This window comes from Pyrgilauda ruficollis, unplaced genomic scaffold, assembly GCF_017590135.1.
Source record: "Pyrgilauda ruficollis isolate IOZ18807 unplaced genomic scaffold, ASM1759013v1 scaffold22, whole genome shotgun sequence".
Classification (NCBI taxonomy): Eukaryota; Metazoa; Chordata; class Aves; order Passeriformes; family Passeridae; genus Pyrgilauda; species Pyrgilauda ruficollis.
In genome coordinates this window covers 2899054-2915730 of record NW_024521428.1, presented here as the reverse complement: position 1 = coordinate 2915730, position 16677 = coordinate 2899054, and the positions used below count along the sequence as shown (strand labels likewise).

Here is a 16677-nt window from a genome sequence, read left to right as displayed (position 1 = left end):
ACTGATGCTATTCCACTTTAGAAGTGCTAAAATCCAGGCTGTAGGCTGGGCAGGTTTCTTCTGCAGCTGAATGTTGTGCCCTTTGTCTCTGGAGTGCAGAGGCACAATTTAACAGCTCTTGTCCTTTTGGCTCTAAATTTAGGGTGTCTTCAAATCAGAGGCTTTCTTCTAACTCTCACAGACTCACTGGCTGTTCTACCAAACACACCTCCTCTTCAAGAAGCATGGGAAGGGTGGACTTTCCCATGATATGTCTTCTTGAGTGAATGATTTTCTCTAATTTCTTACCTGATTGTTTTGTGCTAACTTTCCCAAGGACAGGATTATGTGAAGAGGTGGAGAAGGTTTATTTTTCCACATGAATCATAGGAACAATGATCTGGACTAATTTTTATTGAAAACAAACCACACATAACATTCTGTATAAAATTTAAAGCCAAACTCCAGCAAGTCAAGTGGAAAACCTATGTTCACATCAGCTGTGAACTATTGGTCATAGAGCCAATCAGCTGAGAAAAGCACTTACAGATTCTGCAAGGGTTTATGAACCTCTGCAGTGAAAATATAGTGACATAAGAGATACAAGCAACAGCTAAATTACTTCAGTATGTAGGCTGGATAAAGAGAAATAAGTAGTGGAAAACTGAGTAGAGATAAACAAAACACAAGCCAGTGAAAAGAAGAATTAATCAACTCTTGAAATACAACTTTCTGAATCCTAACAGAAAAGTTATATACAGTCTATAAAAATTACCAACTATTCTAGGTTAATATTTTTCTAGGTAACAAATGCTTACTATTTAAGTCCTACATACACAGTATTAGTGTGCAGACAATTCATTGGCAACCTACTGCAGCAATTCACAAACTATCTTGCAGTGCAATTCAAAATTCAAAACACCTTCTTTGTATTGGGGCTACTTCAGCTGTCAGGAACACTTCCCTGGCTTCAGTGGGATACATACAGCATCACTCAGGACAGAGTCAGCTTTGAGGTTTGTAGTAGAGAATCTAAGGTAGTTTTTATGCCTTTGCTAAAGGATGGCTCCCTGTAGCTAGTGATGACCGGAGGAAGCACTGGGTGCATTTGTTTGTATGTTTCAGGTGGGTTCTTGGGTAAGGAGGAGAAATAAGAGTGTGTCAGAAACAAGGTATAGATGACAAAGGGGCCGTGAGACGAACAGCTCCCTACAACACACATTAATGCTGTTCCAGCTACTCTTGTCAACTGACCTTCCTCATTGCTGCAGGGTGGAATTCTGTAGGCATCCCAGAAGACATTTCTAGACTCCTGTTTAAGATCTGAGTTTTCTTAGAGAAGTCTTTATCAAGGGCCTAAATGTGACCTACTGTACCTATCCAAGCCAGCTCATTGTTGGTGAAAGGGAAGCAGAGGTTAGGCTGTGCTTAGCTGAGAATAAGGTGGTGCTTGATTTCCTACAAGACTGAGCACAGCCTGGACACATTTTTTGCGTGCTTCAGAACTGCTTGGGAAACATTGTAGCATTTATTTTTAAATGAACCTTTTTCAGAGAAGAAATCCACAACTCCTCAGCATTTTTGAAAGCCACACTTGGCCAACATGCTTGTGTTAATCTGTTGGCAAACAGTGAGTGGAAATGTAGCTTAGCAGGACTGGGTCAGTCTTTACCTTGCCCTTTGCAAACAGAGGCTACACCTCTATGCTTCAAAGGTTGTCAGAGTTGTAAATACGGGTTACAGCATTAACGTAATCACTTCACCCTCCAATTTCAACCCTCCAACTTGAACTCATGGGAAAGAGTTAAGAAATATGTTTATCATATTTGCCATAATTTATCAAACTCTGCTTTCAAAGGAAAATTCTCATTGTTGTTGATGGCATTGTAAGGCTAAAACTGGAAGTGTTCTTTTAGTCATTAACTTTTTTTTGCCCCTGAAGTTAAACATTTAAATTAGTATTTCTGTATTCATGGCAGTGACAGGTGCTAAGCTTGAGAACAGTGGCTACTTTTGACAGCCAGCATGGGGACACAGCCTCAGAAATCATTCAATGACTAAGTGTCCTGGTGTAGAGTAAGCTAAAGAGGGGATTTACTGTTTAAACATTAAACATGTTGCTTAGCTATTAAGCAATTAGATTGTTCTAAGACTTAAGAGAAGGAGACCAGCCTGTCATGTTAAATTCTAGATTTTCAGCAAATGTACCCAAAAATGTAATTTTTCAGTGATATCCAGATCACCTGAAACAGAAGTAATAAAAGGAAAAAACAGTACAATCACTCTCTGGGCAGCTCCTCTGGATTTTACCTGTCTTGTGAACAGAAGGGCACTTTGAAGCAATAGCAGAAATTAACTTCATGGGTTATTATTCTTCCTGGGTTATATATGTCCCTCTGGAGCTAGAAACATCACTTAGCCCTCCTGCAGTAGTTTATGACAGGTCCTTTTTTTCTTCTTTGGGATGATATTTAATTTTGATGCCCTGCAGTGCTGCTAAAACCTCTCTGTTACTTGGTGTGAGGCACAAAAATCTCTCCAGAGCTTCCTGGCTGAATCTGCTAGAGATGCTTACTCATGGTGAGCAGAGTGCTGTGTACACATCTGCTGGCTGGGGAAAGCCTTAGGAAAAGTCTTTAGGAGAGTGTTCACATGGGTGCAATTACTCTGATGCCCAGATTAGTCCTGGCTTTGGGGAGGTGGTTGCCTGTAATCCACAGAAGCAGCAACATGTTTCTCCCTCCGGGCTTCATGCTGGAATAACTGTGGCTGGTGCTGTGACTGCTGCTAAGCGTGGCCTAAGGAAACCCCAGAAAAGCAGAGCTCATCACTCTGAATTCAGCACTTCCTTTGTGAGGCTGCTTTTGAAGGTTAAAAAAAATAGTTATGCTCCTTCCCTCATGTTCTGCATCTATAGCCAGGCAATCTGCTGCTTCTACCATTCCTGGAGTCCTGGAATATTAGGTGGCTGATGGTACCTGTCACCTTTCTCCACTCTTTCCAATTAAATAAAACAAGTTGTGCAGGCATAACAACTAACAGAGCAAGGGGCTTAAAATGGCTAACCAAAGTTTAGACATGCAGAGCTAAATTGCTGCCATTAAAGTGCCCACATGAGCAAGGTATAATGCCTCTGGTGGACCTGGTTTAGGGGGATGGTTGCTAAGAAATCCTGGAAAGGTCTGTGGAAAAACACATCCTCAATGGATTGTTGATTTCAGATAATAAATAATTTGATAGATGAGATATTAATTCACTAATTAATGGATTTAGAGACAGAGTTATTCAGTCAAGGCCCTGAGGACACAGACCTTATAAAAGAGTCTAACCCCTAATGGAATAAGTTTTGAGAAATGATTGTTAACATAATGCATGTAGGTGAGAGACGAGCCCCCACTCCTAGAGAAAACCACTCTCAGTCAAGCATGTTTGTATTTTATAATCCTTAAATCTTCAATGAGGTTGCTTCTAAACAAGTAAAATAAATCAATGTCCCCTCTTTGGTGTGTGTTTTCACACCAAACACCATGGCAGGAACATCATGGTTACAGGTACTATGGTCACAGGCTTTCCTTGTGTAATTGTGATTCCCATACAGCTGCAGATGTCAAGACGAGCCATCTCTGCCTGATATAGCCCAGAAACTTCCTTCCTTTTTCTAATGGAAATACTAGACTGTTTTACAAACTTATTTTAGTAACATACTAAAGAAAGGTGGTCTGTGTTTGTCTCCTGTGCATTAAGGGAAAATACTTTTGGGGAAAACTGGAAAAAGTCTTTGGCTGTTTTGGAGAACTTACCAGGAAGAATGGTGAAATTTATACTTTTCTTCTGAACAAGGAGCACAGATTTTACTATACTGCTATATGGACTGTGTCAGGGAAAATTCAAGAAGGATGCAAGAGTAAAATTTTCTGCAAGGAGCTAATTTCCATCAAAATAAAACATCAGCAATAGAATATAACTTTTGAATTTTTTATCTGCTGAAATTTTCTGCCAAACTGGAACAGCAATGAAAATTATGGACAAATATTTGTTATTATATTTATGATTTCCCCTCCAACCATTTTGATTTTTAATCATGTTTATAAGAGAAGACCTAAAACATTTTTTGTAGGGGATCCAGATACTGAAATAGTCACATTAACATTCCATAATGCTTCTCTGATGACCAAGACAGGTCAGAAACATCAAGTATGAAAATATCACTTCATAATTTTTAGGGAATCCCTAAAATATGAAGCTAAATTTATTACACAGTGAAAAGTCTCATTTTTTCCCAAATTACTTATTTTGCTTTTCATTGTGAAAGCAAAGCTTTTATAATAGCAATAGACTGATCTTTCCTACTGAAAAGATAAAGCTGGATTAATAAACACAGACGACATACAACCCTGTAACTCAATGCCAGGCTTACAATGAGAAAATCCCAGTGCCCACTCCAACAAAAGTAAAACTAAACTGTCCTAACACCTGTATGAACCATTCAAGCTACTGCAAACTTGTGCAGTGGATCTGGCAATGCCTCCCTTTCCCAAACAGCACTCTGTGGGTATCCTGGGCAGTCCCTTGCTCTGGTAGCAATTTCCAGTAATAATCAATAAAAGGATTAAAAGGTAAACAAACTGAATCATGTGAGTTAGCATCTTGATGTATGAAATAACATGCACTTTGTCACGTGAAATGCTGTTAGCACTGTATCTGGTAGAACAGACAATGCCTGCGAGCAGAATTAAAGAGATGAAAGCGCACCGGGCGCAGATGGCACGGCACAGCGCGGGCAGTGAGGCAGCGCTGGGGGCTCTGTGGGAAGGTCCTCTATGGATCAGCTGGAATCAGGCAAGTGCGGCGTACGTGCTTTCTGTTTGTGCTATCATTGAAATGGTGCGGAGCGACCTGACAGAAAATTGTTCTGAAGTGGAAGCAGATGCATTGAGCTGTCAGGCGCAGAGCCATGACGAGACACCGCGGCGCCAGGAACACACCTTCGCGTCTCCTCTGTAGCTCTCCCTGAGCCCCCTCCCTTCCCTTCTTAGGCAGCATTGAAGCTCAGGGATATTTTTCTCTGTATGGAGAGGTCCCCAGTCATGGCTTCAGGAGAAGCTGCTTCTTGCACAGACACCTGTAGGGCTGGGCTCAGTGCGAAGGGCAGTGGAGGGAAGTGAAGCTCTTGCTGCTGTCTCATACAGCCTACCTAGGTGAGGCAGAGGTAATAGGAATATCATACCCCATTCTGCTGTCTTACGCAAAGCTCTGCCTGGATTCAAAGACCTTCCACCCATGGTGAAACCCTCAGCATCTGTGGGACCAGGGCTGGTGGCAATGAAAAGTGGCATGTGTCAAAATATTGATGGAATCTTCACAAGCGCTTCAGTACCTCATACCATGCTGAGCTTCACTGCAATCATTTCAGCTAGGTCCAAAGTCAAATAGGGTCCACTCTCCTGCTGCATCATTCTATTCTGTAAGGACAATTCCTGTTCAAATGGTGGATAGTCTCATTTATACAATCCATCCATAAAATATATTATTTTGGTTTAATAATGGACTATCGTCTCTAATAATTAATCTCAATTCCCATTTTCTTTATTGTCTCAGTGCTTTGGGGTCTGTGTCAATGTGTTACTTCCCTTTTTATTACTGGCATGTAAGTTTCCAGTCTCAAGATTAACGACATCTTTCCCTCATTTTTTTATTCCTATTTACCAACTTCTCATTTTCTTAATATGAAAAGAAAGTTAGCCTATTAACCAGACCCACAGCTGTGTCAGAGCTAGAAGAATTTCTGCTGTCTACGCCCTTTTATTTTTGAAGTTGAGGAGAGTAAGAGGACAAATAATGGCAAATGTCTGGATGGTGTCCCAAAGAAGGGTCTGTTTTTCTGTGTTTGAGTGAAACTTTGTGACTAAAAGCACATGACCTGGGTGCTGAGGTATCTCTCTGTCTCTGCCAGCATGCAGCAGCCGTGTTCTGTCATCCCTCACTGCCTGTAATGAACAGGGCAGCAATGACGAACATTTTCCATGAGAAGGGACCTTCCTCCACTTTTGTATGACTCAGTCTTTTCCTACTCATAGTCTTCCTTCCCCTCTTATGGCAAAGTGAAATTCCTCAGGCTGTTCACAAATGTCCAAACACTGGTCTGGTGGCTGGTGCACCTGCTGAGCTGCATGGCGGCTCGGTTCCCTGCTCTACAGTGTGTTTTGGCTGTGTTATTGGATGGGGTATGAATTCCAGCATAGATCAGAATTATGATAGAATCAGACCCTTAGAAAAAAGGGTCGATGGGACAGCTTGCTCTTGTCAATCCTTGACAGCACTGAAGAAAAGTCTCAGTTCAGTACAGCATCCTGCAGGTAGATAACTAGAAGGGATCCTAGGAGAGCAGGTATTGATGCTTTCATAACCTTATTTTTCAGAAAGGTTTTCTTCATCTGCAGAAAAGGTCATAAAATGAAACGTGCGAGTACCATTACAGATCTTGTGATTTTAGACTGAATTAAATTTATTATTTATAATAAATAGTGCTATCACCTTCACCTGAGGGCTAGACTTCTCTTCTTATGGATGGTCTGACTGGGACAAGGAGATTCAAAAATGAAAGACCATTTTCTTTTTGTATTCCTTTTCCATATAAAGAAAATGTCCTCAGAATTGACAATATTTAGGTGTTTCTCTTATATCAGAGAATCTAATAAAACAAATAAAAGAAAGTATGAAGATATTGCATCAAGCTAGAGAGTTAGCTGATGTATATACTGGTTTGATATTAAAACATGTTTTCCTGACTGAATTGTAGATAAATAAAGAAGATTTTTTTTATTAATGTAATGTCTTAAGATTTGTCATTAAAACCACAGGCTTAGTGCCCTTTTTTCAGGTTCTGAAGGTAAATGACAACTACAGATATTCAGCTAATTGATTCTGAACTTTAATACCCTACAGAAACAGTAGCCACTGATACATTTGTGGAAAAAATAACTCCTACTTCCTGCTTTAGTTTTATTGGAAGCCAAGAAAGACATGCTTTGCTAGAGAGGCGTGCAGAATGGTGTGCTCTAAAGATTTTATGAGTTTGAGCTTTGGAATACTGTCTTACTCATAAGTGGGGAAGTCCTGAGTAAATCATGGGTGAGATTCGTTCTTTCAGGAAATACAGAAACCTGGTGCTCAGCAGTATCTGATGGAATCAGATTGAAGTGCCTTTAGAAGCAGGATTTTGCCAGTCACAGGTTCAGTATTTACGACACACACTGACACACACATACATATATTATCAGTCATATATTTATATACACATATATGAGAATATATGTATGAGCAATCATATATGCTTATACAGTATGTAATTTTAACTGCCTGAATTAATAGAATGTGTATTTCTTTATTAACAGAAATCACATGTTTGAGACGTGGAAACATATGGACAATATACTAGATATTATTTTAGATATTGAATATATAATATATTAATTATATATAAAATAAAATACCTATATTCTATATTAGGCATGTACATATATATATGAGCCTACATACATATATGCATACAATGCGCATTCTTTTAACTCTCCAAATTAACAGAGTTTTAATTAGTAATTCTGAAGAGAATGCTATCTTTCATATATGTGGTAGAGGCACCTTTTCTGCATTTGGTAATGGCAAAATACATATGCTTATACACACATAGATATGTAAACATTAATATATATATATATATATAAAAGCATTCATACGTATATATATATATGTATACATTTACATGTACGTGTTTGGATGTACATACATACATATAAAGTCCCTAAATTGCGTTTAGATACGTGTATTTAAAGACTCTATATGTATCCACAGGCGCATCCATACAGAGTGTGTTAACACTTTAGATTAGTTTATGTAACCGTATGTGTATGTATTTATATGACTGCATACATCTGTCTCCTAGAGTAACCTGCAGCTAGAGGAACACCCCCCGGCTCTGCCTACACCCGCGCAGCCCCGTTCATCCCCGCAGGTGCTGGGGGGCAGGAGCTGGTGCCGGGGTCCCCGAGCGCCCGCTCTCTCCGCAGCGCCTGGCGGCGGCAGGGACCTGGGACACGGGGACAGGGTCCTGGGACACAGGGACAGGGACCTGGGACACAGGGGCAGGGTCCCGCCCGGCCGCTGCCCCGCCGGCGGAGCCGGACCCGGGGGCGGCGGGGGCGGCTGTGGCGGGGCCGCCCCGCGGCTTGGCCCCGNGCTGCTGCCGGTGCTGGCGGCGCTGGCGGCCGGCGCGGCGGAGGCGCGGGCCACCTCGGAAGGGCAGCTGCCCGGCGCCGCGGCGATGGGCACCGGCACCCCTCCGAGCCCCAGCGGCACCGCTTTCGAGGAGACGCGGCTCCACGTCTTCACCCTGGACTACCCCCACGTGCAAATCCCCTTCGAGATCACCCTCTGGATCCTGCTGGCCTCCCTCGCCAAGATCGGTGAGCGGGGCCTTGGGCGACCCTCCCTCCGTGCCGGTAGCTGGCCGGGCCGGCGCGCAGAGCCGCTCCGGGGCGGTCCGTGCCCGGCCGGGGGGCGCGGGGCGGGCGGAGGGGACTGATGCTCCTCCGCGGAGCGGGATGCCCGGGTGGGATTTGGCCGGAAGAAGTCGGGGTCCTCTCAGTTAGGAAAGGCACGGAGGAAAAAAAGAGACGGGTAAACCCCGGGCTACGAGGACCGTAAATCCCGGAGTTCACTCGGTGCATGACTGACTTTTTCTTGATCGCTCTGCTGTCATTTGAGCACGGTCTTCTTTCTCTTAAAATAACGCCGGGTATAATGACAGTCTCAAAGCAGTAAAACGGATCGATTAAAAGCAAATATTTATGATGGTAGAGTATGCCTCCTCCTTACTCTGCTTTTCCACCGTTCACTTACATCCTGAGAAAAATATAAAAGACAGCACTGTAAGAGTAAGGAAGGCCACCTCTTCCCTCATGTGGAAAACATTTGCATTGCATAGTTTCACTGAGTTTTGTGCAGCTATGTCATATTTTTAGTTAGTTTCTGTGTCCCAAACAGAGAAATGAGTACAGCATAATAAGCTAAAGACTGTCAGATAATGGTGTGCTAGATAGCTATTTAAAATCTAGTAAATCTCTATGAATTGTGAACTTTGTATCTTCTTACCTAGAAGATAATGTAAGGAATAAAGTCCTGGGAACAAAGTAAGTAAGTTTACCCACAGTACAGTTGTTTCATTCAGAACTCTGGCTTTGCAGCACGGATTATCATAAAAACTACCATCATGCTCATTCTGATAAAACATTTTTATCAAAATTAAAACTTTTAACCTCTGCTTGTGACATTTAAATAGACTGTGTCACAGTTTGGTTAGTGATCAGGTAATTTGGTTTCTGAAAAAACAAAAATTTGTACTTACCTCCTGCCATGTCTAACACTGCAGCTGGGGGCCTGATCCTTCACCCAAGTAACTTGGTCTGCTACCATTACTTGCTGCAGAAATAATGTGTTGCAGCCATTAAGCAGGCATGCATCCTGATGCATGTCTTAATGCATTAAAGGTGCATGCTTAGTCTTAAGTATACATTGAGGACATAGGTATCAGGACACAGTTCAAATATGATACACTCAAATATATTGTAAACTGTAATAACCAGGAAATAGGGAGTTTGGTAGAGAATTTAGCCTGTTGAGTACTACAACCTGTTGTGTTGAAAATTGCTCTGGCTTCTGAGTTTAGGTAAAGAAAAAATTCTTGTATAAGCTAAAACTACTGAAAAATTTTCTGTTTTATTAAAGGGTTTTATTAAAAGGGAAGCCATTTGAAACATGTAAATACATATACAGACACAATAATACATAATTTCTGTAAAGCTGTACATTCTGGCTATCATGGTTTTTTGCTAGTACGTAGGCATCTAAAAAGCTAAAAAAAGAAAAAAGTTGCCTGACTGCTTTAATTTTCCAGTCTGATTCTAGTGAGTAAGCAAGCAAACAGTATTGGTGACGAAAAACACATAATTTTAAAATCCTTTCAGTTACACCATATGAACGCAAGTGTGGCTAATCTAGGGCATGCTGTTGTCAGTGCGTGTGCGCGGAGCAATGAGGCCCAGATCCAGGAGTGGCCCTAGGTGTGGCAGTGCTCAGCTTCACCACACCTATCTGCAGGCGCCCTGACTCCAGGACTGGAATTAGGAACATCCAGTTCTTGCTCCTGGAGCTCTGTCTGTGCTTCCTTATCCAGTGAGTGCATCAGGTAAACCTTCCCAGGTCAGGCTCCCATCGCTCCTAAGTCACATTCCACATCAAATTTTCACTGGTTTATGCCTTCTTTTCTATTGAAGGTAGCCCAGATAAGCAGTTTTGGACCACCAGGATACCTAAATGATGCTCTGCCATGCTGGTTACTAGGAATGAGCCATGTGTCTTGATTCAAAAGGATGGAGATGGGTTTCCCAGCCCATCTCACTACCTCTGGCCCAAAGAGGGGCCCTCTGAGAGAGGAGGCTCTCTGAAGCATTCCTCTTCTCATCATTTCCTGTTGGGCAGCACAGGCATCTTGTCCCTGCCATGCCAGGCAGCGCAAAATCCACCTCGAGACTCCTGCACTGCCCAGGAAACTTCGGTGCTTAATCTGGCATCACAAATTCCTTTCTGGGGCTAGGCACTGAATGCTTACACTTGGCACTGCCGAGTATCAAACCTTTATGAACAGATCCCTAAGGTCTTTTCGGCTGTGAGGAGCTCAGAAGATAGGATCCTGTGTAACAACAGCTCTCTCAGTGTGCCAAAGATCCTAAAGAATACTCAACTGCAGCACCTGGTTATGAATCTTTTAACAAATATGTTTTCACAGAAGTGAAGTTTCATCAGAGCTGAAATGTTCCAGCATTTGTTAATTTTTGTAGGGAATTTACGGGAAAGGTTTGTCAGATCCTGCTGTGATCATGTCACTGTAAGCTTGGTATAGAGGGAGCAAGAAAGGCGGCATAAGAAAGGAAAGCCTGAAGTTGTCAAGCAGAACTTGAATGTTCTGACAAGGTGCATTTTCACAAGGATATTAGGAACATGGTGCTTTTTATTCCAGTATAGGACATGAGCACAATTTGAAATCAAATAAATTGCCTTGAATAGAATTATTTTATGATTACCTCTACCTATTTATTGTTTTGTGTGTTGATACCAGATGTGTTTTACTCACATGCTGATGGACTCCATGAGTGTATTAGATGGGCCCATTGCACATGAATATGCTGGAGTCTCTAAGGAGTGAGACAAATCTACCCGATCCCCAGTTTTGCTTAATTTTTATGCTACTAAAGTTAACAAAATATTGTGTAACCGATCCACATTCTCGTTATTTCTATGCTTAATCACAAATGCACAGTGAGAAGTGTTTCTTCTGGCAATTGAGCTGATACCCTTCCAAATCTGCTCTCCTGAAAGAAGGTTTATGCTGTTCAGAGGTACTTATCTCAGTGGCATTTCCAGCATCAGAAAGCACTGGAATTCACCCCCAATAAAGAAGGAAACAGATTCTAAAGACTTCTATCTTGAAACATACTGAACTTGACTTTAGATATCCTACTGCCATTTTGGCCATGATATATGGAGGATGCTTACTCAATAAACATCTTCCATGCTGTTGAAGTTGAGTCCTGGATAACCTGAAGCCCAAGGACAGGGTCAGAGGAGAAGAAAGTAGCTGTAGTCTTGCATTCAGCATGAAAGTCTGAGTATTCCTGTGCTGCAGGGGATCTGCTCCCAGGGTGATCCTGATCCTGTGGCTGTGAATCCACAGAGCAGGGAAGTTGGGCAGAGAATCTGCTACTGACTTGCCATGCACTGGACTCTAAATCCTAGCTCTCTGCCTTCAAATCAGGAACCACAGCCTGTCCCTAATCACCCTTGAATACTTTTCATGTAGGCAGAAATTCTTCCAGGAGTTTTGATGCTGTTTATGTTAATAAAAAGCATATTTAACTTAGTGGGAGGCTTTCTGTTATCTTTAAGAATGAGGTGGAATCCCAAATCTCTGAGAGGCTATGAACTTTCCAGAGTGTTTTGTAAAGAAGGAAGAAAAAATTTTAATTTTTTTTTATTCACAGTAGACATTTTGTTGTCATGGTGTTACAACTGGTTGGTAATTTTTTGTTTTTGTCAAAAGCTGCATTTACAAAATTTCCCTTCTCTTGAATTTTTATTGAGGAAATAATTTAAAATTTACTTTTGAAGGGTTTAAAGAAACCTTTGGCAAAACCTACTTACTCAGGGGAAACCTCCTGACCATTCTATTGGAATTGTATTTCTGCCACTGCAAAAACCAAGATGAGTCATAAAATGTTTATATGTAAGGAGCTGAAATGTGAAGAGTCAAGTCTCCAACTGCAAAGTCTTGATTTTTCCAGGATCATTACCTGTTCTGCCAATATAGGTCATTGGTGATTCTGATTTTGAAGAATGGCAATTAATGTGGCAGTCCTTCTAGTGAGTCACATAGGCTGTGTTTCTAAGTATTTAAAGCAGTCTGTGTTCATTTGAAAAGGAAAAAAAAAATGCAGCTTGAGCTGCTTACTTTTAAAAATAACTTTAATAGTTATAGAATATATAAGTAAAAAGTCCATAGATTAAAACAACTTTCCTCTTGCTCCTTCTTAACCATTTGTTTTTCCTAATTATAAGTTCAGGCTTTCTTTTAACTGGAAAAAAAAATCATGGTGAAGAATTAACAAAATAGATGTTACAAGATACATACCCTGAAACTGGGAAACTGCATGTAAACTATACCAAGATTTCAGTAATTTAACTGTTTCGACTACAGGTGTGATTTTTACTGAAATAGTTTTACTGAAATAGACGCCCGTTATTACCACACCCAGTGTTTCCGCAGCTCCCATTTAAAATAATTTAAATGCTTTTTAGTTAGGCAGGGATTGTGGGATCTTGTGGGTGTGGATCAATTTCTATATAATTATGTGGGCCAAATATAGATAAGGAGGAGTCTGGAAAAGATTGGCATCGCTGGGACCTGGAATGTGACCTTGGAGCATAAGGTTGATCATTTCATTAGATTGGCCAGGGTCAGTTCCTTCAAAACTTTTCCCATTCCTTTCCAGAATTATCTTTACAACAGCCAACTTCTATAAGTAATTGGAATCTTTAAATCAAAGCTGCATGATTTTGAGGGTTTTAGAGGGCTAAGTAACATTCAACCACTAAGTCCTCATTCAGAACCTTTTAAAATTAGTTTCTTCAGTACTTTGCACAGATTTTTGTGAGAGAATCTTGGCTCTACTATAATTCATATGATACAGAAGAATGAACATAATAATACAGGCCACAACTTAGTGTCACTTTCTGGAAAATATTTTGATTCTTGTGAAATTAATTTGGAGGCTCCACTAAAAATAATAATAGTATCTGTAAATGCTTCATTCTGGTTGTGGGGGAAGTGATCATGGTGACTGGGTGGTGGTCACATGTGCTAGTTCCCCTCACTAGCTTTGAGACTCTAAAAGTAAAAATGAAATTAAAGTACTCTTTAAACTCCTTTGTGAAGCTCTCCAGAGAGGAAGCAGTAGTTAGTATGATGGTTTTTTTCTCTATCTAGATGTTATTTACCCTAGAGAAGTGTTTGGGTTTTGTTTCTGGAGGATTCCACATTTTAAAAAACTCTACAGTTTCACATAGAACACTTGCACACAGTTGCTCCATCCAACCTAGCTGTTAAGTGGAATGTTTAGCTTAATTTATCTCTCCACCAAATCAATTGAATTAACTATGCTAGCCAACATATTTGCCTTGACCCATTGTGGATGTCCAGTTCAGTCTTTGTAATTGAAATGAAATTGCCCTGTGATTGCTGTTTGTTTAGTACAGAAATGACAATGACAGAATCCAGAATAATCTTATGGATTCTGTACAAGTAACCATTTCCCTTTCTTGTGTTTGAATTTCCTTTGAAGGCTTTCATCTCTATCACAAGTTGCCCTCAATAGTCCCTGAAAGCTGTCTCCTTATTCTCGTTGGATTGCTTCTTGGTGGGATTATTTTTGGAGCAGAGGAGAAGTCCCCACCTGTAATGAACAGTGATGTGTTTTTCTTGTATCTGTTACCACCTATTGTACTGGACGCTGGATATTTTATGCCAACTCGTCTGTTCTTTGAGAACTTTGGCACCATATTCTGGTATGCTGTGGTGGGCACGCTCTGGAATGCCATCGGCATTGGAATTTCCCTGTATGGAATTTGCCAGATCAGTGCATTTGGTTTGACTGACATCACTTTGCTGCAGAATTTGCTCTTTGGCAGCCTCATTTCAGCCGTGGATCCTGTGGCGGTGCTGGCCGTCTTTGAAAATATCCATGTCAATGAGCAGCTTTATATCCTGGTGTTTGGAGAGTCTTTGCTGAATGATGCTATAACTGTGGTAAGTTACTTGATAAATGATTAATTGATAAAAACGATGAATGATTGTTTACATGCCATTCTGTTGTATCTCTTTGTATCTGGTTATTACAATTTGCTACTAGATGGAAGTCAAGGAGTGCTAGTGTGTCTAATTCTTTAAACTTTAGATTTAAAAATAACTAGTCTTACTACATGAGAATAATGGTAGGATATTTACTGTAGGGATTTTACTACTGATCACTCTAGTTTCTGTATCTTTGCAGTTCTATTACTTCTGTAATCTGAAACTGTAGGTTTTCCTCACCTGCAGAAATGTTGTTGGACAGGAAAGGGAAAGGGCCCAGTGTGGGGTGTCAGAGTGAGTTAATGGGGAGGATGGCAAATCATGGAGATGGCACAGGACCTTAACTGAGGTTAACTTCTTGCATATGCCCATCCACTTGGAACTGCCCTGAAATCACCAATACACGTATCCCAGGCTACAGATGAGATAAGACAGCCACCTGGAGGCAGTAATTTCTAATCATTAACTAGCTGAATTGGGGTTGTGGTGCTGACCTGAGGACAGCAATCTGCAAATTCCATTATCCCACCTCAGTGTCCCTCATTTGTACCTGATGACACTGCCTGGGGCATTACTCCCATTTATCCATGCCTTGAAATCCTGCCCATGCCAACCATGTCCTAGCATGCTTTCTGTTTTCTGAAAGTATGGAAGTACAGTTTTTCATATGCGGGAAGGATCAGAAAGATTCATTAATTGGGTCTGCACTTTCCTGTTTCTGTCCTTGGCTTCTTATTCTAGTCCCAAAGTTGTCCTGTCTTCCCCTTTTCTTGAACTTTGCCTTACCTGGTCTTCCCTTGTCATGGACTTTCCCTCATCTGCTTAACACATGTATATGTCATAATTTATTCTGAGCCTTGGTATTGATAAATTCTTGTGTGTCTGTGAGAATATTATATTATTTTTTCACTTGGACTGCATGCTTTACCTGAATCTGTTGCTATCCAGTCAGCTGAATCACATCTCCTCTTACAGTCTTGCCCTAAAACCTGGCTTTTCTCATTAGCTTACAGTTAGAACTGCCTGCCAATGCTAAACTGGTACTTTAAGCCAGTTCCGTAAATAAACGGGTGTACGTACTGAGTTTCAGAAGGCTTAGCAGTTCAGCCATGGCTGGGTCTGTCTCTAGTCACTCTAATGGCCACTTGTGCAATGGATGTCTATTCATACTTTTTTTTTTTTGAGGGGGGAAAGGATCTGGTTATTTAAAATTTGTTGTTTGGTGGATTTTTCCAAACAAAATCACTTTTTTCAATGGAAGTCAGCCATTGAGGCAGCAGTTAATACAGCATGATTTGCTAGGAAAACACTGCATCCTGATCACTGGCATATTCATATGTGCTATTTCCCAAAGGCAAATTTCTCTAAACCACCATTTTTATAGGGGCTGGTATGGCAATTTAAGCCTACAGCTTTCCTGTAGGCATCATTATTGTCTTCTCTGGAGGTTTCCTTATGGCCTGCCTCCCCAGATGCCCTAAGAGAGGAAGGATAATCTGAGGAGTCTGTAGGGACAGTCCAGTAATGCACTGGCCTTGCATATATTTATGAAGGAGTGAAAGGAATGTAGAGTACCTTTGGTCTTCCTATCGCTTAAAGGTAGAGCTTGGACAGAGATCAAGTTGTTTCCACATGCACAGAATTGGTCTGCTAATGGTTCCTTGTTATGTTTTCACACACCTGCAATCATGTGATTATACCTAAAATGTGACCCAGGCTGTCACACAGATTCCTGGGGCTGTCCTTAGAGGACCTTACCTTCCCTGCCCACAGCAGGTGCTGCTGGGGCAGCCCTTGCCAGGCTGCTCAGCCCTGTGCTTGGAGGAGGTGGTGCTTTGTACTCTGCCTTCCTCTGTCCCTGTTTTTGGGGAGCTGACAATACCAGCAGCCAGCAGAGCTCAGAACCTTTCAGCTTTCATCTTCTGTACCCCTTGAGCCCCACATGCGGTTGGCCATCCATGGAAGCTGCCTAATTCCTATGGCCACTGCAATATCAAAAAAAACCAGGGGCTGTGCAGAGAGGCAGTGCAAAACACAGTGGCTTTATTAAATGTGCTTTTATTAGAATAGCAGTGTCATCTATGCTTTCCTTTCCAGAGAACATGCTCCCACACCTTCATTTTTTATACAAAGAAAGGTGTGTTTTCTCAGGAGTATGAGTTCTGCTGCATTTTTCAGTTTGTCTTCCATGCATAATAGTTTTTGTAATATGTCTGTGCATTTGAATGTTCTTTTTC

At 41.3% G+C, this 16677-nt stretch overlaps 1 protein-coding gene across 1 annotated transcript in view; it reads left to right on the top strand.

The window, feature by feature from the left end:
• Positions 1 to 8199: 8199 nt before the first annotated feature.
• SLC9A2 (solute carrier family 9 member A2) overlaps positions 8200 to 16677 on the top strand; it is a 33877-nt gene continuing 25399 nt past the window's right edge. Inside the window, exons 1-2 of the mRNA XM_041468476.1 lie at positions 8200 to 8441; positions 13932 to 14395. Of these exons, the coding sequence (XP_041324410.1) occupies positions 8300 to 8441; positions 13932 to 14395 (606 nt within the window). The 5' untranslated portion in view covers positions 8200 to 8299. The remainder of the gene's footprint in view (positions 8442 to 13931; positions 14396 to 16677) is intronic.